This window comes from Bombus flavifrons, chromosome 3, assembly GCF_040668555.2.
Source record: "Bombus flavifrons isolate JBK064 chromosome 3, iyBomFlav1_principal, whole genome shotgun sequence".
Taxonomy (NCBI): domain Eukaryota; kingdom Metazoa; phylum Arthropoda; class Insecta; order Hymenoptera; family Apidae; genus Bombus; species Bombus flavifrons.
Window position 1 is genome coordinate 11401381 of NC_138444.1, and position 27239 is coordinate 11428619.

Genomic DNA, 27239 nt, shown 5'->3' on the forward strand with positions numbered 1-27239 from the left:
AATTTGACATGCTGGCCAGGCAAACGACGATAAACCATTACCATACGAAGAGTTTGCTCTGATATTTAAATCGTATTTATCGGAGGGATTTATTATTGGTGAAAGAAAAGTCCAGGCTTCGTATTCAAAAGCTTGTCGCTATGGATATTAATGGACTAATGAATTTGTAGCATGTTTCAAAAAGTCATTTGATCTCGAGTCGACGTTGTGTTATTGGTTTACTAAAAATTACGTAAAAGCGGAGCTGCTTCGTACAGTATCGCGTATATTAGTTTCCTTTGAAATAAATAAACTTGCTATATAAATAACAAATAAGCTTAAGAGACACGCTTTTAAAATATATTAGATCGTGGCAAAAGTTTCGCTCGTTTTATAAGGAAATAATGGATGCGCAACGTGTTTTGTTTTATATTATTTTATTGAATTATGATCGTTTTTTTTCTATTGGAATATCATCCATAACTCGATAAAATTGCATAAACCAAAAAACGTTAGGCATCTGTTATTTCCTCACGAAACGAAAGAAACTTTTGCCACAATCTAATACGAAGTCGTTTAAAATATAATATCGTTGCTTGGCATTGATAGTGCCACGGTTCGCTGTTTCAGTATACCCGATAAATTTTCAAACTCGATCTTCCCGCAAACTAACCCGAGAATGAAAAATTATTCTACAATATATATAAATCTACAATATATTCTACAATATATTCTACAATATATATATATATATATATATATATATATATATATATATATATATATATATATATATATATCTGAAATGTTATTCTACGATATATTTTTCTCTTATTTTTCTACAAGGAATCTGCCTGCTTATTCCACCTGTATAAATGTACACGAGATACGCAAACTTCGTCATCTATTTATTCCCTAGGTAGAACAAATTTTTCCTCGCGTACGTTCCACTCCTTTATTTCTTTCCATGAAAATATGAATTCGCGCGCGTATCCACGGTCCACTGATAAGCAACTCCGTACAAAGTCGAAACGAGACGACCGCCGGTGAAAATTGCGGCAGAAGCAAGCGAAGGGATCGTGAAGGGAGGGAAGGCAATTATCGGAGTCGCGCGAGGCCACGTACACACGTGAGCACAGACGAAACGTTCCGTGGAACTCTTTTGTTCCACTTTCGAGTGTATCAAGTTATATTGTGTACCGGCAAGCATCGTGCCGGATGTAGCAATGAGCGGCGCGGCGAGAGTCAACGAGCCATTTCCGGGGCCTCTCGCTGCAGAATATTACATTGATAACAGAAATTGCCTTCCAAGTGTGCCCGGCTTGTCCAAGACGTTGTCCTCGAGGAGACGACGCGCGACAGACAGAAACGCGAGTTCGATATTCGCGTCTCGACCGATCTTCCATCGATACGTGCTTCGAAACTAGTAGTAGCCTGCTCTATGAGGTTACGGCTCGTGTGTTTTATAGCGATCTTCTTTGCTGTCGAAGATGTTAATTAACCATCATCGATAAGACAGTTAGACGAGCATAGGATCGGATATGCGTCACGCAAAAACGAGACTCGTGCTTTGAAAACGTCGATGGCATACGATCAGCCACCAGGTAGCGTACGTAAGGAAAGAAGGATTCCTCTGGATCGAGAGATCCATCGATCCATCGATACCAGCGTTGATAAGTGTCGAGGTTATTAGATGTACGAACAGAGGATAAATCTGTACGTGTGGATAAATTGTAAAGTAGAAAATATATTTTAATACAGAAGCGTAAGTACAAGTAGGAATATAATTTGAGCTGGTCCAGCAGCTAGCAGTGTTACCCTATAACTGAAAACCCCGAAACCATCGTCGCCTGTCTACTGTCTATGGTCTGCCTTCGCTGTCGATGGCTTCGGTGCTTGAGAAAACTAAAAAGATGTAGAGTTTTCCTAGAAGCGGTGACCACTTCGACAATAAGAAATCGAAATTGGTGAAATTTGTAAGCATCGCTATTATTTAATTACGGATCTACCTGAATTTCAGTTATTCTCCCAATACTAACTATGTTATAGAACTGCGTTCGTGCAAATCCATCGATGAACAAGCAGCGCATATATAATCACGGTAGAACTCCGTGTACCTGAACCCGTCGAGAGACGAGCAGTCTGTCTAATCCAAGTTCGTACAATAGCAGCTCACGGATTCTCCTCTCCAACTGCCTGTTACTTTTCGTCCGTGAAATGGGAAGCCGCGTTCGAATGAGCGAGTTCCACCGGCAAGAGTTCACGTCAAAATCGAACATTAACCAAAATCTTGCAACGAATGAACTTCCATCTCCCATGACACTGCCTCGTCTACGATCTTCGTTTTGGTAAATGAATGTTTGCTGTGACAGATTTTAACTGGGGACCCGAATCTTCCCAAGTCGCGAAAGAATCTTGGAGATGTCAAGGTCCCGAGACTCGCGACGACCAAAAGATAAACAGCTCGACGTACGTACGTCTGCGAGACCTAAGTGTACGCGGTTCCGAGAAACGAAATCCGTCGATTGAATCTCGCGAATTCATCGAGCACCATGTCGCCCGTCCCTTCCACCGATATTCAATGGAATCATTCATGCGAGGACGCGTATACGCTGGCTCTTCGTCTGTCTTTGGAGATCCGACAGCGGGGTAAAAAGCGCTCGAGTATATCCGGCAGGGAACAGCGATCGGACAACGCCACTCCACCTTATCGAGGATTCGAGGAACTTTTTATCACTGGCCCGCCGCCAGGACGCTGCCCTTGCGTCTTCTTTCGTTTCAAACGTTGGCGAATATCGCTGCGTAGGATCACGATGGGGCTTTTACGGAGAAATAGAAAATTCGATGGGAAGATAGGAAAGAGTGGCGATCGTTGTTGACGTTGGATATAAATTGCAGTAATTTGTTGATATGGAAAACGGTAATGTTTGGTACGTAACACTGGAGCATGGAATATTCGGGACCAATTTCTACGATAGTTCGAAATATCTGACTTGAAAATAATGAGTTTTCTTTTTTAATATATGTAAAATATATGTATTTTTTAACATATGTAAATATAATATATTTTAATATATGATATATGTAAAAAAAAGAAACATTTGGATACGTTTAAACAAATAATGCTCGAGATCATCCAGCTACTATTTTAAAACACTTTTCGTTAGAATCGATTAGAGAAATATGAAAATAAACTTTTCTCAAAGTTTTTACTTTTATCAAAGAAGTGGAACTTAGAGATTTGTGTTACCCATTGAATATTATGATTTAAGCGTCTCGATATCTTTCCCAACGAGCAAAACGTGCCACGATTATTCACCAATAATGTCGTTACTTAATCTAAAGCCTCTTGAAGATCGTAGATTGGTCGTTCATTTGTGTTTGCTATATGAAATAATTAATGTTCGTACAAACAGTTCGCCTACTCTTGCATTGATTAATTTTAATGCACCACTTGAGCCTATAAGAAAACCGTTGCTATTTCAATACTATACTTGTCCAAGTATTTCCATTTAGATCCTCTAAATCGTACTTGCCCTTTGGCTCTCCTCGTCCTTTCTCTAACCGCGTACATCTTTTCTTCAATGCTGCTTTTTCCAAGCGAGCAGTCCACCATATTTATCTTAAATTTACAGTGAAAATTCGGCTCAAGCTCTTTTATTTATTGTATTTTGCTCCAATCTTCCTCTAAACGCCTGTATCCGGAAATAATACACGCGAAATGTTTTTTGTTTTATATTAGTTTATTGAATTATGTACGAACGTAATAATAAAAATAGAACAAAATGGATCATACGTAATTCAATAAAATAATATAAAACAGAAATTGTTATTCATCTATTATCACCTTATGAAACGAAAGAAACTTTTCGGACAACCTAATACTTGTTGCAAATGCACGTATTCTAATATGCTCGCTCCATATAAGATCGAATGAATAATAAACTTTGTACTTGATATACTTTTTTATTTCTTGATATATTCTATGCATCCTATAAATCTTCGCGCTTTTAAATTCCCCATAAATTACAGTTTCTGTTACAATTACAAGTATCCATTGATATACAACAGGAAAAACGAAACATCTTGTAGCAATCGCCCTGACTGACTTGATAGCTCTAGCGTTGACAGATAAAGCGAACCATACCTTCGCTCACTATACAACAAGCTACGTTATTTAGAAGGTAACGAAGAACTTCATTTCAAAGTCAGAAATCTAGAAACTTCAAGCTGCGTATGCGCTCTCTCTCTAAAAGTCATAGGAAAAATTCAACATTGTGGCGCAATTCCCTCGAACTCTGTTCGATGATTATGATAATAATGATAATAATTTAACACGTCCGACTCAAGGTTCAGCACGTTCCTCGATCAAGAAAAATAACGACGTTTAACGATTTCACGGTTGGAGTCCCGCGAGCGATTCGCCACCAAACGAGTATACGGAAAGTTGGCTGACGTCGTTTCGATCTGCTCTAGCAGCCAGCCGAACGACTTCGCGGCTATTAACCGCACGCCGCACGTAAACCGGCAACCATTCGACGTTGATAGCGGCGCGATTTGTTTATGGAGCGAAAAGCGGTTTCGCAAACGCAACGCGAGTTGCGACACGAAACCGGGAAACCAATCTTTCCAGCGGCGAACGTCGAAGAAACGCGATCTTAGAAACGCGGTTTACGACCGCTGCTAGGTACTTACGCGGCTAAGTTGTACTTGGATACGAGTCAGGTGGTTTCTCCATGTGTAAGTGTTATTTTTTTCTTCTTTTTCACCTTTTAACACGCGCTGACTGCAATTTTCACCTCTTGACGCGCGTTCAGCGCGACGTTTTACCCTCTTAACGCACGACGGTGGCTCGCGTTGGCAAATTTTGACAAACCGTAGAAAAACGAGTTAAATCGACGTAGAACTAACAAATTTTCGACAACGAGAACGACGGTATACGGTGCGGGAAAAAAACACTGAGAAAAGAGTAGCTGTGTGTAGCATCAAGAAAATTGGAAACAGCAAAACCATAGTACCGTTTGTTACGAAAAGACGAGAATTAGGGAAGAAATGGCGGTGCAAAGTACAAAATATCGCACTTGTCGCGCTATATTAGAAATTTCTTATCAGTCGTCAGAAATAATAATAATAATAATAATAAAATTCGTGTAATCTTTCTACGTAAGCTCAAGCTTGGAAGAAGGGTCGTAAAAGTAGATACGAAGCCATAAATTTAACAACCGATGAAAATTATGTAAACGTTGAAAAATGTCGTGCACGATAACGCTTCAAGAAACCGCTGGTTCGTAACATAAATTTGCCTTGTTTTTATCTTTCCTTGCGAATGGATAAAACAGGACAACTATACATATGTTACCTAATATAATTGCACGCGATTATTCTTCGCTCGGCTCACTGAGAGATAAGCAAAGAAATCGGACGAATGGGATCCAGCTGTTATTATCTGACATTCGGTCGACGTAAGAAGGAACGACGAAGCTCGTGCAAAGCCTAGAAGTCCTCGATAACTCGTCCCAAGGCAGAACGATCCAACGCGTAGTGCAACACGCATTGCACAAAATCGAAGTAATCGTTGCTCGATCGACGTTGATCTTATTACACGACGATGTCCTCGCTGTGTAAGTAATACAGGGTGGTTGGTAACTGGTGGTACAAGCGGAAAGGGGGTGATTCTAGGCGAAAAAAGAAGTCGAAAATATAGAATAAAAATTTAAAAATTTTAAAAATAACGTCAATCGAGATAACGATCTACAGTGAGATCCGTTATAACGAGACGCGATAAAGTGCACGCGTACCGAGCGAAAATTCAAAGTCGATTTTCTCGAAAACAAAGCCTCAAACGAAAAATGTTTATTCTATATTTTCGACTTCTTTTTTCGCGTAGAATCGCCCCCTTTCCGCTTGTACCACCAGTTACCAATCACCCCGTATAAATGTAAACGATACATTTAATTACATTATTGTAATAAATTACATTAGTTACACATTTAATTTTAAGCAATACGATAAATCAATTTTGTTCGTTACCGCAAAAATTTGTCAATTCCTATCAAATAGCGTTTGCTACGTCCTACATACGAAGAATTTGAGCAAACGTGTGTATAATTTTTATTTCCAATTCTTTTTTTATTTCCAATTTCCAAGAGATTCTTTTCTTCCCTTACAGAAAGAAATTTGGGGGGAAAAGAGATTCAAACCAGCTTGTAATTTTCATTATAATTCTTTTCAACCACAAACCTTTATTCTTTTAAATCCATTCGTAATTTCGACTTGATTAAACGTTTGTTGAGAGCACATTTTTTCAAAAACTCTGTTCTTTGGAAAATGTCAGCGCAATGTTCGAAGAAACGGAAGGTAGGATAAACGATTTCTGCATGACACGTGCTAGAAGATGGAAAGACGTTTCATCGGCATAGGCGCTATTTGTTTAAACGTCTCCGGGCGTAGCTAGACGAAGAAACGAGCTTGCGAGATATTTGAACCGAGCCACAAAGTGGGCGAAACACCGACAAAGATTTCACAAACGCAGCTTGACTCGCCTCGGATCTGCCGATATCAAGTTTCAGAAAATTATGCACACGCGTTCGTTGATTTTCCTCGCGAATCCTCGTTGAAACGCCCGACTGTTGCAACGTGACGACAAGCGCCGCGATTACCATGATCGATCAGTGGCGCGTTCCGCTCCACTTTTCCAACTATCCAACGAATTGGTTGCGCCATCGTCTCGTTGAACGGCGTTTTCACGCGCAACGGACACGTTCAAACGAATTCGTCGAGGCGGTTTAACAGAAAATAAATCAAAGGGTCGAGAAGAGCGGGCAGCGCTCGCGTGATCTTTGCGAAGGTAGAAAAAGGAGCAGTTCGAAGGGTATGGAAAAAGAAGCAAAGAAACGGGGATAAAGAAGAGGAGGAAGAGAAGAGGAAGAAGGGAAAAGGAACGAAGGGAGGACGCATTGAAACGCGTCATTCGATCGCGGAGCCGGTATCAGGTGCAAACCAGTTTCGGTGCATACGGCAGGAGTGCACCGGCCACGAGTTTGCAAATGGCGACAAGCACTCGCGCCGTTTCTCGACAAGTGCTAGCCGCTCCAATCGGTTCGAGCGATGCTGCGTTTAGGCCAAACGAGCGTACGCTGCTTCTTCCCGCGCTTTGGCGAAATTAAAGCGCCAACGGTCGTTCTTTCGCCGTTTGGCGACTGTTCGTCGAATAGGACAGCGAACGCATTCCAATGCTCCGTGAGAGTGCATTTGTAAATATAATCAGACGTCGTTACGAGTGCCAGCGAACACTGAACCGCGAATAATTACATATTGATGCTCCGTCTAATCTCTAAGAGCGTTCGTCGTCAATGAGCTCTGTCTTTGCGTTCTTGCTCGTTTGATCTGAACGCGTCTTGATGGAACTCGTTGATTATCGACAACGGAAGCAAAAGATTTTCTTCAAGATACCCGCGCGTTTATTTGGATTTTGCGTTGAACTTTGATTCAGAATTTTTATGGCGAACGTTGGTTTCGGTGGAACTGCGTTCGACGTGTATACGCGTCATCTCAGCGCGGTTGACGTGTATAGTCGTCGTGTGAAAAAAAAGAAATGGCCATTAATGTACGTTAAAAAGTAGAGAATTAGCATTTACGAAAGATCGTAAAAGATATATAGAACGCGATAGAGCTGCGACACTGTCGATGTGTATCAGCATTAATTTTGACACGGTTACGCAACGATCGATTCGACTGGCCGCGAGGCTCACGGTCCGACGGACCAGCGTCATCCGAATCAATTGGCTACGATCAAGTCGGGTCAAATCGATTAAACGATCGATCGTCGGCTTGCCTTCTAAAACAATGCCACTGTAGCGTAAGCCGTAGCATTGAAGTTCGAAAACGTTGCTCGATTTAACCAGAAATTTGGCAAATCCACGTTTGAAAACTAAAAACTGAAACCTAAATTTTCTATTACAATTTTCTATGTACAGGTCCGTCTGGGATTCCAGTCTATCGTCAAATTCTACAAAAGAAGATCCATATGGCAGAAAAAGGAAGCGAAATTAACCAAAAGAAATCATATTTTCTGAATATACGTAGATATAAATCTACCCACCGAGTTGCAAATTCCATGGAAAAAAGAATATCGCAGAGAAAGAAGGCGAAATTTCCGAAAGTCGAGATTCAAATTTTCCACGTAGAAAATCTACCTGGCCGAGCTTCTATATTCCATCGAAAGAGAAGCAAAGAGGATTTGTATCCCAGGAAAAGAGGAGGAAATTTTCTAAAATTACGATCTAAATTTTCTACGCGCGTACAAATCCACTTGGCGAGCTCCGCGTTCTAAAGAGAACGACAAAATCAATCTCCGCGAAGAAAAGTGAAAATCAGCCCAAAATCGATGCCACGTTTCCCACCTTTGCGCGTAGATCAGCTCGTCAAGTTCTACATCAAAGCAAAGAAGACAAGATTTGTAAGAATCGAATGCCAAATTTCCTAAATACGAACGCAGCTGGAAAATTTGAAATTCCAAAGCAAAAGGAAGAAACGTAACGTCTGTCTGTCGACGAAACGTCGGCGGAGGTGCACCAGAGGCGCATTCCTATCGGACATTAGCATTTCTGCGACGCGTATCGAGTCGAGAGGCTGGTCGCGTGCAACCGGGAACAAAAGGCGACACTGGCGAGCGGCCAGCGGTGATCCTACGTGAACAATTCCCCACCCATCGTGCTCGTGTGCTTTATTCCAGTCGAGAAATAATATTCTCCTCGGGGACAGATTCCGGGAACGTCGTGAGATCACCGAATTCGTATCACGTAGACGTAGACGACGAAGGGGACGTCGTTCGTCGATACACCTGCCACCGGGCGACACGTAGTACGCGTTCCAACCTCGTAGTCATGTGCTCAACGTTTCACGTTTTCCGGCCCATTATGCCAGTTTCTTCACGAGGATTAAGGGAAAGTTGGAGCAACAGCGTGCCGAACGTTCTTCCTTCCTCTCTTTCTTTCCTCGTCGTTTGATCTTTTCTTTATTTCTATCGGCAAGAAGTCGCGTCTCGTTCTTCCTCTACGACCACAAGGTTTATTTCATACGGAACGACGTCGAGTTTTATTTCATACGGAACGACGCGAATTTTTATTCCGGACGAAACGAATAAAACTTTACGTTTTATTCGACGAAAACCAATCGAGGAATTGAGAAAACTCAATCCGTTGTTTCGCTTGCTTTTCGCCGCGACATAAAACGCGGACGAGAAGGCTGCTGGCGTATATAAATGAAAATTCAAGCGCATTTCCGATCTTCCATTTTCCTAAACCTCATTCGTTAAACCTTGCGCCAAGAATTTTCATTCTCCACCGCGATAACGACTACCTAACCATCGATCTACGAACGATGCTAACACGCCCCATTTTTATACGACGCCTGTGTGTTCAATTTACTCCCAACTTTTGCTTTCCAGGAACGTCGTTGCGGCCGAACGACGTACGAAAAAAGATGATTAACGATTACAAAAACGCAGCGATCAAGCACCGTGTAAGTTTCTCGAATCCAGCCGATTTCTCGATCTCTGCAAACTTTGTCACCGATTGTTCGAAAGATTCTCCTTCCGACAGAATGGCGCAACATCTCGCGACGACGATCGACGTCTAATAAAAAGAGAATCGTTAACGGAGCGTCGGTGAGCGAGCAGCGTGGACAGGAGAACGGCGGATCTCGATGAAGGAAGAAAAGGGGAGGTCCGGGCCGCGTCCCTAAACGCTTATTATGCGGCATTACTGGCAGCCCCTTGCCTATATGTATAATACTAAGTCACGCGAGCATTCACCGTTCCGAGGAACCTCGTGTCCAGGAGCGGAGCAAGTTTTTTTGCGGGTTCTGCCCGTAATTGCGGACACGCAGGATATCCCCGAGATCCTCGGCCTCCCCGAGCGACCCGAACACCAGAAGAACAGGCGTTCGATGCCTCGTCGGTTATGAAACGGTTGCATTACGGCAACTGTCCATGTACGTCGCGTCCTTGCTCGTTTACACGTTCTTCGCGTACTGGAATTTCATTATACGAGTAGTTCGCAGCGTTACAGGGCGAAACTACACTGTTTCATATTTTTGCAATTTTAACACCGGAGCGTCTGTCCGCGAGATCGACGCTTGTACAATTTCGTTCATTTTTTTTTCTTTTTTTTTTTTGGTTTCTGTTTCGTCAAGACGATTCGACGGTCCGTGTACTACGTGTCGTGATAAAAAGAGGTGACGAAGGTTGGAAAAAATCGGTTCTCGTTTCCTCGTGTCTTTTTGTAGATAAGAGCAAGCGAGGTTTGCAATGGGACCAACAGACCGGATAGCGAAAGCATTCGTGAACTTATAGAAAGTTTTTATCGACATACTGTGTGTATGTAGATCGTACGTGAATGTATTCTGTCGTGTAAAACACTTTGAAATTTCTTAGGACTGTAACGAGATGCGAGGGGATACGGGATACTTACGTCTAGCATAGGCTTCACAGAGATCAGCAAAGCGTTCCAACAGTCAGTCGTTGCATCAAATTCGATATCTCGTCCGAAATATGGAATAAAATGCAGAAGGGTGTAAGAGAATGCAAATAAAACGTACGCGAATTGAATGGCTGAATATAACGTTGAAATATAGAACGTCTAGAAATAACGTCTGAATGTTCAATTCTACAGAAGAAAAAAAAGAAAGAAAAAACTTTCGAAGTCTTGAATACCAAATACAACGAAGCTATTTAAATTTCAAATATTACAAAAGGTAAGGAGATGCTCAAAGGTAAAGTACCGCGAGTACCAGTCGCGAAATTTCTATATCTTTTAGACAGCTCGATAAACAAAGATTCCCGAAGCCCACATTTTTTTTTTTTTTTGTTTTTTCTTTCAAGATAAGAACCTCGGATAAATATTGAAACAACGATACCACGGATATTCCTTATCGAATGGTTTCTTTTCAAAGAATCGCGCACGAAGAATTTCGTCGTGGCGCACACAGGCGGTCGCGAAGGTTTCGAAAGAACGCAGCCACGTTATTTGAACGAGGCGATACACGTATCGATGTACAAACCGCGGTTAGTGCCGGCTGAAACGCGATAAGACAAGCTGAAATGCCGCACGCTCCTCGTCAACCGGCTCGCTGATCCTTTCACCGGCCACGAGCGGAATACCGAGATACGCTTCCACCTATAAATCACCGGTATCGTCGTTACCGATCTAAAATTCTATGGAGAGCCAGCAACAATGGACGAACGGCAGCCGGACCACGGCCCGCTCGCGATACGTTTCGCGCGAGTACGCTTGCTCGAAATTTGTCCGAACCTGGATCGGTTGAAAGGAAAGGCCCTTAAGCCCAGTTCGTGCCAACCTTATGTGACAAACGATAAACCGAAGTTATGTACGCGATCGATTACATGCCGATTTTCACGTGTCTGTACGATATTTAAATATACAGGGTGGTTCTACCCTAAGAGGGTGATTCTAGGCGAAAAAAGAAGTCGAAAATATAGAATAAAAATTTAAAAATTTTAAAAATAACGTCAATCGAGACAACGATCTACAGTGAGATCCGTTATAACGAGACGCGATAAAGTGCGCGCGTACCGAGCGCAAATTCAAAATCGATTTTCTCGAAAACAAAGCCTCGAACGAAAAATTTTTATTCTATATTTTCGACTTCTTTTTTCGCGTAGAATCACACCCTTTCCGCTTGTACCACCAGTTACCAACCACCCTGTATAAAACTGCGTAGAATATCTGAAATAGAGTTACAATTTTCATTACGATTAACACGCATCTATATTCCAATCCCGTGTCTTTAATTGCGCGTGCAGAAATGTCGCATAGATATTTAACAACTTTATCTACGATAGCTACGATTCGTGCGGACTAAATGATGCCACACACGGTGGTGTAATCGATTAAAACATCCAACGATGAGAGCGCTCTCCTCGGTTAAAACGTTACATAGCGTCTTTATTTCTGGAGATCTGTCGCAATATTATGTTAAAAATGTCTTTCTTTCACAGACACGTCTTTTACAACGACGCATCTTTGCACAAGCATGAAACCTAATCTGTCGAATCTTGTGATCTTTATTTTGATAGAACAAAATGGATCATACGCAAAAATTGATAAAATAACGTAATATCCTAAACTATTACAATTAGTTTATTAATAATAAATGGATTAAACAGATGTTAATTAGACAGAAAACAATGATTATTTAACACGAACTAATCGCAACAACGTATTATAATTAAGACAACTAGATAATTAATTAACGACTCTCTCTCGACAACGCTAGCAACGCTATCTCGACAACGCGATCCACACTCTCTGGCTTCTCGACTCATACTGCTGTTAATTCGTTTATGTCCCTTAGCAACCCCTTGTCTTCTGTCTTAGCCTGATATCTTTTGTCTTAGCCCCACCACGCACGTGCTCCGCAACCGCGTGTTTATAATTTGCACGACACCCCCCACAGGCCCTCGTTCACGATACTACAATAATATCAAACGGAAAACATCGTGCGTCCAGTATTTCCTTATAAAACGAAAGAAACTTTTCTACCTAATATTTGAAGCACGCCGTGTTTCTTTTTTTAAATAAAGTATCACGTAGTATGTCGAATAACAAACCGGACAAAGAAAAACGAAGATGGTACAAAGAAAATGATAAAAACTTCAGCTTTCTCCAATCTCGAGGGGATAAAGTATTTTTATTAAGCAGAACAGAAGAACGAATCATTGTGTGCAAGCGGAACATCGTAATCCCATAAGAAAGATACAGAAGAACGAAGCACAGAAAGAAAATTCAATGCAGCGCTTTTTGCTTAAAATGTCTTTGGCGCGAAACATTCGCGTGTATCGACCACGTGACAAATTGCGGAGATTTCTATAAGGAAGTTGATACACGGCGCCAGTGATCGGCAATCGGCAATGACTTAAGCGACTGCAAAGCAGGCTCGAGGAGGCAAAACCAAAGCGATTCTCGATGAAAGCGGTCGACGAAACGAGGTCGAGGCACGATGTCCCGGGGCGGATCGATGCTAGGGGATAAATCGATTTGGGACACGGACGCGGTTTAATCGATTCCGTTTCTGGTCGCGTATCCTTTGGTCGCGCGCAGCCTCGTCGAATTCCGATCACGCGGCCACGACCGCCACGCGTAAAAAAGCCTTTATGCGCGAGCCCAACCGCGGACAAACTTCACAAGAAGCCTGCCACACCACGCGTCGTCCCACGAATTACAATTTACAATTGCCTGGCCACTTTGATGGTCGAACTGACGAGATTCGAAATGTCGACGAAAAAGCCTCGGAAAAATATTTCAACACTCGTAGGAACATTTCACGCATACATTACGCGTGTTACACGGGACACGTTGGAATTTCGTTAACGTTGTTGGTTCAGCGAACTATGGGGGAAAGTTGAAACCGATGGGAAAATTTGTATAGAAATTCAAAGATGTTTATCACGAGTTAAAGTAGCCGAACGACGAATTATTCGTTAAGTTAGCAAGCCAGAGTATCGAACGAGATCGTCTTTGGTGGTAATTATACGTTTAAAAGCGCCGTTCGTGCCGTGTGAGTCTCGTAATTTGCGTATACATTTTCAGATCGGCTGCACATTTTACCAGCACGCTCACGATACTCGTATGATTTTAAGAAATTTCATACAGCACACGCGATACACCTGTAACGATTTCGTGTGACAAGCGATCGAGTATCTTTGTAAACCACTGTACAAGTAGAGCAGGATGAAATTTGAGAGTGGAAAAATGCGCAAATTACACGTAACACACCAAAGTATAAGGTGAAAATCCGAAGGATAGTTCTCGATCTATTTAATATACGAAAGAAATCCGTGCTCAGGATCAGATAAAAATATCAGATGTCAACGCATTTAGAGGAAGTTTGAGCCGAAGAAATGCACAAAATACGCGTAATACACGAAACTACGCATATCCGAGGGGCAGTTCTCTGTCTGTTTAATATACGAAACGAACCCGTGCTCGTGATCCAGCGCTTTAGTTGCGTTGGCAAAAATATGAATTCACGCGAATAGAACGTAGATGTTAATGGATTCGCAAGAAATCTAAGCAACATAAATGCACCGAACGCACGCGATATACGAAACTGTACAACCAGCTATCCAACGCGCACTGTATTCGTTATATCCAACGAATTGGACGAATCTTTCGTTGAAATCTGTCGCTTTAGTTACGTTCGTAAAGGCGTGACTACATAAACATCCGCGGTCCACTCGTAAGCACTGCAACAGACACAGCTATTACTGCGCGCGTTTGAAAATTCCATGGAACTCGAAAGAAGCCAAATTACGCGGTAGTCGGACTGCCAGATACTCGTAAGTCCCACTCGAAGGCACTCGAAGGTCTTGCAGAGAGCAACGCGGCGAAACGGAAGCTAAGCTGAATTAAAGAAGCTGCGCGTAAAAATTCTTCGGCTCGACAACGTGAAAACGGGTTCGTTAACATATTCGTTTCGAGCGTGGCGAATGGGATCGGTGGACGAGCGCGTCCGTTCCGCGACGTAAATCGCGCGAAATATCGACTCGTCGAATCGTCGAACAGCGACGAATCGTAAAAACACGCGGTACACTAGCGAATGCCCTGGAAAGCAGCTGCACGCATCACAAGGAATTCCATAAATTCGCGCGGCACCGTCGTACTTTTATCGATAGCGCGGATCTAAGTGGCGACGCGTAAAACGCTCGCATAATTGGACGAACGCGAACGTGCGAAATCGATGTCGGTAATTTAACCAGGACGATAAGTAGCGGCCTCTCAGCCACGGAATCTGGCCTCCTCGTGAAAAAAATGAAGACATCTTCCTGCGGAGGATGGGTATTTCGTCGGTGCTTGTAAGTTATCGTTCCTCGAGAGCTTAACACGTTGGCTATCACGCGCGTATCGCATGTATTTCGCCCTGCGAGCCGCCATAGACCGAGGAATATCGCACAGTAACGTCTAATTTTCGCAAAATGTTCCGTCGTATTTTCCTGCCTTTTCTCTCTGACAATATTATCCAAGCATCGTTCGTAATTCGTCTTATTTGAAACATTTCAGAAAATCGAAGCATAGGCAGTTTTTAGATACTCGCTGTTGGCATTCCATGTATAGAAATCTTATTGTTTCTCGCGTATTCCGTACCTTGCGTGGGTAAAGAGTCGAAGGTTTGAAAATTTGGGATGCAAACGCTAATAAGAAACAAGCAGTTAAATTCGAACGCGTCGCCTGCTGAATCTTGTTGCATCGTCGGTTGTTTAAAAAAATGTTGTTTAAAAAAATTATTTCGTAGAAATTTAAGCTTGCAAAGGATTACAGCGAGAGGTACATACATATAGTGCATATTTGGCAAAGATTATGTAAATTTTAACGCGTTAATAACGATCGAAATGCGAAACTAATCCTCGAAGAAGGATAAAAAATTGTTGGGTACGTAGTATGGAAAAGTGGAGGGATAAAAATATCCAAGGGAAGTACACGTGGAAAAGCAAGAAGCCAGAAAGCAAAGCAACGGCACCGACAAATCATTTCCCTGGCCGACGACAAGTATCCAGCGTAATCCAATAAGGACGAGGTTTCCAACGACCCGTCGAAAAGCGTATGAAACTTTCCGTGCTCCGATAAATCAAGCACGCTCCTCCCTCGCGGACGCTCACGCTCCTCTATATACAGAGGGTTGAAGTACACGAGCACGAAAATAAAAACGAAAATAGGAAGGAAAATAAAAAGGAGGATTAAAACACACGTCGAGTGGCAACGAGAAAGAAGCTCCGAGGGGGGAAGAGTCGAAGGAAGAGAAGAAGAAGAAGAAGAAGAAGAAGAAGAAGAAGAAGACGACGAAGGAGAAGAGGGAGGAGGGTTGCGGACAAGAGGAAGAGGATCCCAGAAACAGGCGTGCAGGCTGCGAAGGAACGGGACAAGGAGGAACGAGCCCGCATGTGACATTCGAGACACTCGTCCGGCCTTTCTTCCTCGAACGCCCTTCGAAAGCCGAAGGAAGAAGCGAGAGAAAGATAGAAAAAGGGAGATTGAATCGTCTCCATCTCGGGCCAGCTGGTGCACACCTCTTCTTCCCTCTTGCTTAATCCCTTTGCAGCGTTCGCTGCTCACGACGTCGACGACGACAACGACAACGACGAAGCACGGCTTTGGTCCTGTTCGTCCTTCGGCCCTAGCGTACCGTATTGTGGACTTTTCTCAAAGAGGACAAAAGGATTCGCTCGGCACGAATAGCACCGTGCCCATCCAGAGCACGTGTGCTGGCTGCTGGCCAGTTAGGGGAAAATGCTGGTCAAAGGGACGCCGAAAGAGACCAATTAAACGTCCACGCCAGAGAATACAAGAGTTCCAGAGGGTTTGATGAGATTTTAGTAAATAAGTCGGAGAGAGACTGGTAAAGAGGCTGATGGCTGCCTTTGTAGACACTCCACGTCCACGACAAGAGTGTTTTCGGCTTCTGTGGGAACTCGCGATCAAATATTTTTGTTAGGTCTTGCCTACCTTTTTTCTCCTCTTAAGAATATTAGATAAACTAAACGTTTCCTCGGTTCGAGTGGATGATATCTCGGGGTTTGTCGTCGACTGAATTTTTCCTAAATTTCAAACTACGTCGCGATGATTCTTCGTTGGATCGTTATCGCCGTCTTATTGGTATCATCGACGTATTTAAATCGAACTGGGGGACGAACGCGACCGAAAAATGGATTTTATTGGTCGAAAGGACACGTGGAAAGAGCGGCTATATTTCTACATTCATCGTCGATTGAATTTTTATTAATTTTATTAGTTCCACGTCGTAATGATTCTTCGTCGGACCGTTGTCAAAATTTGATTAACATTATCGAGGTATTTCAAGCAAGCCAAAGGACGATCGTGACGCAGGTATTTCGCTGGAAAATGGATTTTGCTTGTCGAAGATCACACGTAGAAAGAGCGATAATATTTCTAGATATAATCTTTATCAGTTGAATTTTTATGCAATTTAATTCCACGTCGTAATGATTTTTCGTCAGAACGTTATCAGAATTCTACCGAAATTATCGACGTATTTAAATCGAAGTAAAGAACGATCGCGATCAAAGGACAAGGAATTAGCCAGGTATTTCGCTTGAAAGTAGATTTTTACGTTAAAACACGCGGAAAGAACAGATATACGGTAATGGTCTTTCCGTAGTCAGATTAACAGCTGCAATTACAGCTTGTTCTTCGTTCTCTGACTCTCTATCCCTCTGGGGGCAAGGATCTCGCAGTTGCTCTTTGATCTTCGTACTTATCGCGGTTACATCGTTGGTGCGCTGGTTTACGCGTTTCACGTAAACACTCCAAGTAGCCGACGAGGGATTGTTATGGGAAAAAGTGGCTACCAAGAGATTCCCTTCCCTAAACCGGAAGTACCTTCATCAGTAGCCTTTCTCCATGTATCGACGATCGGGCGAATTAACTTTAACGAATGATAATAGTTTCACCTGTAATAATTGATTTTTCAAACGTTCAAAACATGTAGCTCGCTTTCGCCAATATTCTACTCATTTTTCTCTATCTAGACGTTTTTCTAATGTTTTCACTGTCTTTTTTTTTTTTTTTTTTTTGAAAAAACATTCTTCATATTCATTCAACATTGAACATATTTTGAAAAATATTCTACGCGGACAATGGAGGTTTGAAAGGAAGCTTTTATGCGATTATAAAATAAATAGAGAAAAAGGAAAGAGCTGGAAAAGACGGCAGAAACGCGGTAATTGGTCCGCTACGACGACGGCCCCATTAGGCATGTTTTTTCAGTCAGGGATAATATTTTGACGCGACGATCGTGCCACCCTATCCAAACAAGAATATTCGACGGTCAAGCGGCAGCAATAACATCTCATTTGCAAACAAGCGCTTTTCATGCTGGCCGGTTCGTCGTGTCGTTCCGCTTTCGAAAAATTTGACACCCTTTCCACGGCACCTGGAAACCAGAACGAAGAAAACCGAGGGTCTTCCCTTGCTGAGAATCTTAAATAACCACGAAGGTCTATTTGGTCGAAGAGGAAAAATCTCGCAAGATTTCCAAATGAATCTTTATTTTTTCATTTTTTCATACTCGCCTTCGTCCCAAGGCAAACATAAATTTTCCAAAATCTACGACGTTTCTCCTGAACCAGGTTGTTTGTAAAAACGAAGAAAAAAAGAAAGAAACGTTGTAATTAGCGGAAAGAAACCCGAGCCATCTTTGAAATCTCGAACATCTCTAGAGTACCGTTCCGTCTTTTCAAGATTCCATAACTTCTAATATCTGAGAAACGCACGTTTATCTACGGCATACAGAAGCATATTAAGAGCCTGTCGGAAAAAGCAGAGAAAATAAATTCCATCTAGCTAGGAAATAACTGTCTGTCGGGGCATTAGCGAGAACTTCAAACGTTCGTCTAGAAACCGCCCGAAAAGCAAACAATCAACGCAGATACGAATCTCAGCGTGCTCTAAAACTCTATAAGCTCTTCTCTTAATATGTGGAAGCATCTAATGGCTAAGGAGAGACTAATATTAGCCTCGTATTTGTGGCTTATAAGTCCATAGGTATACTGTGTTCTCATTTACGGGTCTGCTAGATATTTATATCGTTTTATAGCCACGAGATAAAATAAAGAAATTGTCGATTTAACAAAACTTTGCTATCGCGAACGTTACATTTCAAAGGAATAAGCGTTCGACGTAACTTACGACGAAACAAGATACGTCTATTAGGTTGTCCGGAAAGTGTCTTTCTTTCGCAAACGTGTCTTTTACAACGGTGCACCTTCGTACAAACGTGAAACCGAGTCTGTGAAATGTCGCGATGTTTATCTCAACAGAACAAAATGGATCGTACGTAATTTGACGAAATAATATACAACAAGAAACAACCTCTAATAAAGATCTGATTACGTTTGCCCGAGATTCGTGACAGTGGGCTTGGGCTCGAGGCGACACAACTGGTCGCCGAACGTAGCCACGGTCACGGGATGAACGTTTTTACCTAACAGGAGAAGTACCAATATCGAGGGACACACGCTGTATTAACGAACAAGCCGCGGGCAGGAGCAATGACGGCTCTACGCGGGTCTGCCTAGTAACGGCGCCTGGAATTTTGTCGATATCCCCGGTAAATATGCAATTGACAAATGTGATCGTATCAGTCTTTTATTCTTGTGATCACCTTGGAGAGTTTACACACGTCGTCTTGTCAGTCAGTCAGAAAGATACCGAGCGTCACAGCTAACGTCACTTTGCGTTTCAAAATATATTCTATTGTACAAAGAGTTTTCCCGTTGACCGTGGATTCGTTTGAACCTAAGAACATTGTCTTTACATTAAGAGTGTCTAATTACCAGGTTAAATTGTTAAACCCTGTTGAATCAACACTTGTACATATAATTGTAAATATAATCTCCATTGAACAACAACGATGGCTTGTCCTAACGAAGATACGTTACACGCCCCTGAGTCTAACGCCAACCCGACATATATAATACGAATACTCTAAGATTATCGTAGTCATTTACGATTCGACGATACAATTCGAGGGCCAAATGTCGAACCACCTCTCGCAACACAAATTTCACGCGACGTACTTGCATTTCGAAGCTTATTGGATCAACGACCAATTCGATATCGAGAATATTATGGACGCACCGTCGGTGGAACACCGGTATCGAGGTCCCTTCGATTCGAAAAAGAGAAGGAAACGATAATTCAGCTGCGCGTGGTCCGGCTAACTCGGACGTATCGGATGAACTTGTCCCAGCGGAGAACGTCTAAGCACTCGTACCACGCGCACCAGCCTCGGACTGCCCATAGGAACAACCTGTTGTTGGGCCCGCTCGCCCTTTCGTGTTTCTACAAACCTTCTTTCGAGATATTCGGACTGTTCCGCGAGAACAGGACCGGTCAATGGAATTAAGAAAGTCGTGAATTCGATAAACTTTCAACGAACGTGAGCAAAATTCTCAGCTGAATTATAGCTAACATTTGGCTAAACGTTAACGATAGGATGATTAACCTAGGAACGACACGCTGCTTTCTTTCAATTATCGCGTGTATCTATTAGAGAAGCCTGTACGTGCTACCTCTTAGTCGCAGAGAGAATTTAATGTTCCGTTCGTTTAGACAGATAGAAGAGGAAAGTAAAAAACAAAACAATTAACTAACATTTATTGGCATTTGTACGTTTTTCTACAGACACGACGTTGCGACGCCATCCGCAATTATTTTCCAATTATTCTCCGATATATCATAATTAAAATCGCTTTCTAAAATTCTACGTCCTATCGGGGTCATAAAAGACCAGTGTGACATTCTAACGTTAAAACTCCCACACCCAACGAACGTGGAAATATCATTCCGACCTCGCTTTCCCTCAAAATATCCCACTGTTTTTTAGCCTAACAAAAACGCGATAGAAACACGATAAAAAAATGGAAAAAGAAGTGGGAAAAATATGTAACAATCGGAAATAGTACTCACTTCCGGCCGCTGTCGAGGAACCTGTCGAACTCGACGGACATTTTGCAGCAGAGGGCCCGCCTGTTGTGCGAGGACGAGCACTTGGTGTTGATCATGTGGCCGTCTGCAATCAAACAGGGACACCAAGGTTCAGTGAGGGATAGTAGTGGGCGATGTAATTAATTAAGAGGTTAATAATCATCCTCGTCGGTACAGAGGCTTAATTAATTCGGCTCGATCCTCGTCGCTCGTTTCTCTTCTCCTTCATCGGACGTGCTTTCGAGGGCACACCTCGATCATCGTGATACACGTCGTTCCACCTTCCAGCCACGGACGCTCCCACGATACGCGAGTATTTCAATTACGCTCCGCCAACAATACGCGACAATTAACCGTCCGAACCGCTCGCCGTAATTACACGGCCGCTTAATAATCGCGCAGAGGTCGGCGAAGAATAACTTGCAGGGATAAGATAAGAGAAAAAGGTTGCAGGTTTTACGGCGGGTTTCATCCTGGACCTCGGGTGATTAATACTTGGTAACAACGACGCTGATTCGATGATCGAACGCTTGCATAATAATTTGCTATCTATTAGTGGCTGCTCGTACCGTTAGCAAATCGACGAGTTACCAGTTGTAGGCTTCTTTTCGTGTCTACTTTCTTTTTTTCTTTTTTGTAGATTTAACACAAATAGGATAATTAGCTTGACTCGTAGCTTGTACAATTTACGCGCGAAACGCGACGTTGTTGCTGTCGCGAATTTATCAATACCGATATAACTTTCGATTTGCAACTTGTAAAACTTCGTTGTACTAATTAGACGCGGGAATGTAATAATTACGCGCGCGCGGGAAATTTCCAGTTACGAAACGTATCTCGCTTATTTGTTTCTTTTATTTGCTTAAACGAGTTTGCCTTTTTCTTTCATTTGTATTGCACTTACACTTATTACTTACACAAGGTGACGCCAGGTGCATACGAACATACAAACATTCGTGAGATACAAGTATCGATGAATAAAATACGAGTAGAAAATATAAAAGTAAATATAAATGGACTGTATTTTGCATTGTATTATGCATATTGGGTCATGTACGTAATTTTGCATATTCGTTCCAAATATCCAAAGATTCTTCCAATAGAACAAAATCGATCGTACGTAATTCAATAAAATAATACAAAAGAAAAAGCAACATTGTGCATCTGTTATTTCCTTGCGAAACGAAAGAAACGTTTGGGCTAATCTAACGGATCATACTCCAATAGTATTCGTAAAAATATGAATTTTTACGTACGTACGCAATCTGTAATGGTAATGTTCCATGAACTTACGTCAATTTCGAAAATTTCCTCGTAGGAAATAAAAAAAAGTAAAAAGTATGCAAAGATATTTCCTTTTGGAAATGTCTTGGAAACTGAGAAGAATTCGGAGCAACGTAGCTTCACGTGTTCCCCTGCGGCGAAACTGACGCATCGGTTGGCCGCGTGGGTGGACGCAACCAACAACAGGGAGGATAATACCGGGCACGGAAGGACTTAAGGAGGAGGGGATGAGCACGCGAGCCCTCGGGCACCGTCCGACATTTGACCTCACCACGCGCTCTGCACCGGTTTGCACCTCCACCACGGGCCCCTTTCTACCTGCCTCGCGTAATCCACCCTTGTTCCTTCGTCCGCCGAGATTACCGCCATATTCACGAACCGACGGAATTGGATCAGTGGAGCAAAAAATTACATTCCTTTTCCCCCACCTTATTTCGTATTTCTAGTGAAAATTTTTCATATTTGCGAAAATACAAAATACGTTACATGCGTTACGCGTATAGCCTCATATCTACTCTGCAAAAGCTTAGACGAAGCTCGTTGTTAATTTAGTGGATCTACAAATTGAACACTCGCAAACTATGCGGAGAAACATATTGGGAAAATAATACATTGACGAATTGGCGCTTTCAAAGTCCTTTAAATCGTAGTAAAATAACAACATAAGGTCAGTGGTTCGTGTAACAAAAGTTTACCTATTGCTTCTCGCTGTCTATGGTTTTTTGCTCGGTTGATGCGAGTTCATGTTCGTACAAGAAGATTGCGAGAAACATTTGCTTCTAAGCACCGTGATAATGTCGCAAACTTGTATCGACCGCGAGCCACGACAGCGTGTCACATAAACCGTGCCCCTACTGTTTACATCTTATTGTCAGACGTTACTTATAGCTCAGCTAAAATTCAGTTAATCAGTCGCTATTAAAATTTCGTTCGTGAAAACGAAGTTTGCGGAAACGGTGCTCCACTGTATCTGTATTCCCATAAGTTTCTCTCGCTTCTTGCGAGAGATTTACGATTGTAAATTTGACGAGAGAAATATCCTGCTTTTGTACTAGTGTTCGATGGAAGAATTCCGTTTAGAAGTTGGAATTAGTTTTCGTTAGAAGTTAAGACTTTCGCGCGTGGCCGAGATGTCGGGTCGAATGAAGGCGATCGATCGATCTGTCCCCTCGGAAACCGGTCGCAGAATCTGCTGCAAGGTGGAATCTGGTTCGGCCTGATCGACACGCGGCGCCGCTTCTCCTTCTTTGATCAACGCGTGATTATCTAACGACGAGACCGCAACATCGATCGAAGAAGTTGTCATCGTACGTCACTCTTTACCCTTGAAACGTCCGTTTCAAATCGCAGCAAGAAAATATCCAGGTTCTTTGAATCTCGATGGATTCCTTCAACGAAGATGAAGAAGATTCGTGCGTCGACTGCAATACGTTCCACGATCGATAGAATTCTTCAAAATTCCAAAATAATTTCTTCAAAAATTCCCTCGACGGAGAAGACTCGAGCACATCGACTCCAAAATTTGTCATCGTCTTTGGACGATGCTTGAATCTTCGGATCTCCGAAATTTCAAAACTGCTCTTTCAAATATCTCCTCGACGGAGAAGACTCGAGTACATAGACTCCAAAATTATTCATCGTGCAAAGATCTTCGTGAAATTCTAGGAAATTCCAACGCTACTCTTTAACGTATTTCCTCGAAAAGGAGATTCGAGTACATCGACTCCAAAATTTGTCATCGTCTTTGGACGACGTTTGGATCTTCGGATCTCCGAAATTTCAAAACTGCTCTTTCAAATATCTCCTCGACGGAGAAGACTCGAGTACATCGACTCCAAAATTATTCATCGTATATCGATGTATAATCAGAGAAAACTAGTGGATAAATTGTAAGGCAGAAAATATATTTAAATATAAGTGTAATTATAAGTAAGAATACAATTTGAGCTGGTCCAGATCCGCACGCTAGCTGTGTTACCCAATAACTGAAAACCCCGAGGCCAACGTCGCTTGTCTACTGTTTATGGTCTGACTTCGTCGCAGTCTTTTGTCTACGCGCTGTCGATGGCTTCAGTGCTTGAGAAACTAAAAAGACCAGATGTAGAGTTTTCTTATAAGTGGTGACCACTTCAACAATCTACGTGAAATTCTAGGAAATTCCAACGCTACTCTTTAACGTATTTCCTCGAGAAGGAGATTCGAGTACATCGATTCCAAAATTTGTCCCAACATCTTCGCCAAGTTCTTCGAAACTACAAAACGCCTGCGTAACGAATCTCCGCGAGAAGATTCCGAAGATCGACTCGAAAGTGTTTCGCGATCCTCGCACGATTCTTCGAAATACCAATACAAAATCCTTTGATAAAGCTACTCGGAGAAGAATGGCAACTAAATTCCATTTCCATTGGATTCGATCGAATCCAGCAGGTGGTCGATCAACGCGATCCCTTTCCCCTTAAATCAGTCCGGGAGCATCTCATGCCAGTCCAATTACGCCGGTTCGTCGGATTAATCCCGCGGCTTGCCAGATAACGATACACGCGTGTCGTCCACGATCCACAGCCATTAAAACATCGAACCCACGTTGAGTGGACAGTCGTTGCGAGGCGGTGTGTTTCGGTTGGCGACCATTAACCGGGCACGACGAGCGAACTTTTGAAATGATTGACGAGCACGGGTCCGCGAGCGAGCCAGCTCCTACACGCTCGTTCGTTCCGCGCCGGCAATTATCGCGTAAACGAGGCCAACCATTAAGCCCGGCCGTAATTATCCGTGCCTCGTATTACAACAGAAATAAACGCTCCTATTCGGTTCTTCTTTCTTTTTCTTTCTTCTTCGTTCTTTTCTATTTATCCGCTCCCTCGTTTATCCTTTCTCCTCCGCTACGTCTCTTTCCCCTCTTTTTTTTTCTTTTTTTTTATACATATGATATAATGAAATAAAACTGTCTGACTGTACGATCCTCGATATATTAGGATACCAGGGTCGTACGAATAAAATTATAGTTTGGTTGGACAGAATGATGATAGGGATGATTGGCTAGGAGGAGATCGACAAAGTCGAGCCTCGAGTTTAGTCGCTGCGAGAAGCGACTTTTTCGGGCTTAATTACTTGCTTAATTAATGAAAGTCCCGAGAGGAATTGCGCGACGAGAGACGGTAGCTTCGTAGGTGTTTTAATCTTTGTTATTACGTAGAATCAGGAAGTTTGTGCATGTATTTTAATCGGCATGTAGTTATCCCACGCGTTACTGTTTCACGTTGTTCCAAAATGTACAGGGTATCTCGTCGTTGGTTCCAAATTTTCTAATTGCTCCGAAGTTTCTATCGACGCTGTTCCCGAGCTAAGCTTCTTAGCCAGTTAGCTGTTACGACCTCTTTGAAATGCGCGTAAAAAATGTTTGGCAAAAAGTAAGCGATGACGAGTATACTCGTCGGGCACGGAGCATGCATGACTCTTACGATATAGAATTAAGTTACAACGAAATAACCGTTTTATTTTGGGATTTTATTACTGACAGGGCTCGTCGTGACGCAAAATAGTGGCATTTCTTCGTGACGAGTATACCCGTCAAAAACAGCTGACTGGTTAATTCACGCGCTCTAACGCAGCAAGTACGACACTGTATGAAAATCTTCACACTCGACTGTTCCCTTCGAGAAGACACTGATCACAGATTACCGTCAATTACGTAACACAAAATTACACGAGCTGCAAATTTCTGACAAATGTACGTTTCTTTCGAATTTCGCTTTCGCGTCGTATAAAGAAACAAATAAGAAAAGGAAAAACATGGCCAGCTACGTCGAGTGCAAAAGACTAAACATACTTTTAGCAAATATTCCCACCTATTTTAGATTTTCAAATTCCACGACGACTAGGCTTTTCGATCGTGCTGTTCAGGTTTTCTCGCGTCTATCCCGAGGAAGCAAACCGGAACGTTCGCTAAACACGACCGAAACTCGAAAAGTCAGAAACGTGTGCCATTTCTACGTATCGTCGCGCGAAGATCGAAGATCGAGCGGTGTTTTTCGCTCGTGGATTTTACTGGCTCGCGGACGTTTCCTCGAGTTCTCTACGTTTGAAAACGCAGTAATCAAATTCGAGGAACAGCAAGACGAAACAAGATCGCCAAGTAAAATGTCAATGGGAAGAGTAGAAAGTAAACGAGTACAAAGTATACTCACTGGTCTGATTCTGAAAGTAGGGATCGTCCCGGTCGGTGAAGAACCAAGTCTGAAATCAGAAATAAAGAAAGGTTAAACCGAGAGTACTCGACGACCGGGTAAGACCGGACTTCTACGCCGGTTTTGACTCTAACGATCGACGTGTCGGTCACGTACGCAGACGCCATTGTTTACCGCGGCTAACACGCGCCACGTACCGATCATAAATTTCGATTTCTTCCGTTGCTTCGAGCTTGCATCGCTCCATCTACGTCCACCGAGCTCGATAAATCGCTCTCGCGAGTTTCACCCTCGATCGCCGCTGGGAAAATAAAGTTCTTCTTTTTCCTTATTTTCTCTCCCTTTTTTTTTTTTATTTTTGTAAGGGCAAACAACAAATTAAGATAGTTGTCAACAGATTTTTATCTGTACTCAATCGCCAATAAATTATACACATTCGTACGCGGTAAATTACAGACCGTTCGTACATCTGTAATTATGGAGAATAAAATATCGTTGAATCGAAGCTATTCGAACACGCTGGAATAAATTTCGTAGAATTACAGAGATTAATACAGCGACTATACAACGAATTGACACACGTTTTCCATTAAAGAACTTTTTCTCAGATTATACATTGAAAATTCATAGTGTATCAAGTTTCTGTTGCCCCGCACCAAGGTACTACCGAACGATACGGAATTTAATATGCTTGAATCTAATTAATTGGTACGTAGATGATATAACAGATACGATGACGCGTCTTTCTTACTTTTTTCAACCACTCTATATCGTAAAGATATTAGAGAGAATTTTTAAGTTGTTCAAAGCCAATATCTTTGCTGTTCCAAACTTCCAAACTTTCAGAACGTCTAGCAAAATTATAGTCTACTTATGGCTGTCTCTAAGTTATACAGCTTTTCGAAAATCCAAAAATCTACCAATCTTCTCCGTAAGAGTAGTGATCCAAAGGAGAGAAATTGCAGCAAAACGAGATTTTCAGTCTATCAGTCCATCCTCTAATTACGTTAATCGATGTACGCTTTCCGACGATCGTCGACAATTTTTTTTTTTTTCTTTAGTTGTTTACATTCACAATTTGTCCTATTGGGACATTTGGTAGAATCTTTTGGCTGTTTGATCATCATGTGGGTGGCTACCCCCAGTCGATAATTTGCCAAAAAATTCGACGAGACAGTCGACGCAGATCGAGAGAAAACACCTTAGGAATTGGGAGCTCCGGGTGGTTGGTCGGTGTCATCTGCATGAGAGTAGAGCGACGACGTTG

General features: G+C 42.4%; 1 protein-coding gene across 3 annotated transcripts in view; it reads right to left on the minus strand.

The window, feature by feature from the left end:
• fng (Fringe glycosyltransferase) overlaps window positions 1-27239 on the minus strand; it is a 126217-nt gene that overhangs the window by 89753 nt on the left and 9225 nt on the right. For all 3 annotated transcript variants that reach the window (XM_069110380.1, XM_069110379.1, XM_069110381.1), the window contains 2 exons: window positions 25973-26021; window positions 20484-20586 (listed from right to left, as the gene is read on the minus strand). In XM_069110380.1, coding sequence (XP_068966481.1) covers window positions 20484-20586; window positions 25973-26021 — 152 coding nt within the window. The remainder of the gene's footprint in view (window positions 1-20483; window positions 20587-25972; window positions 26022-27239) is intronic.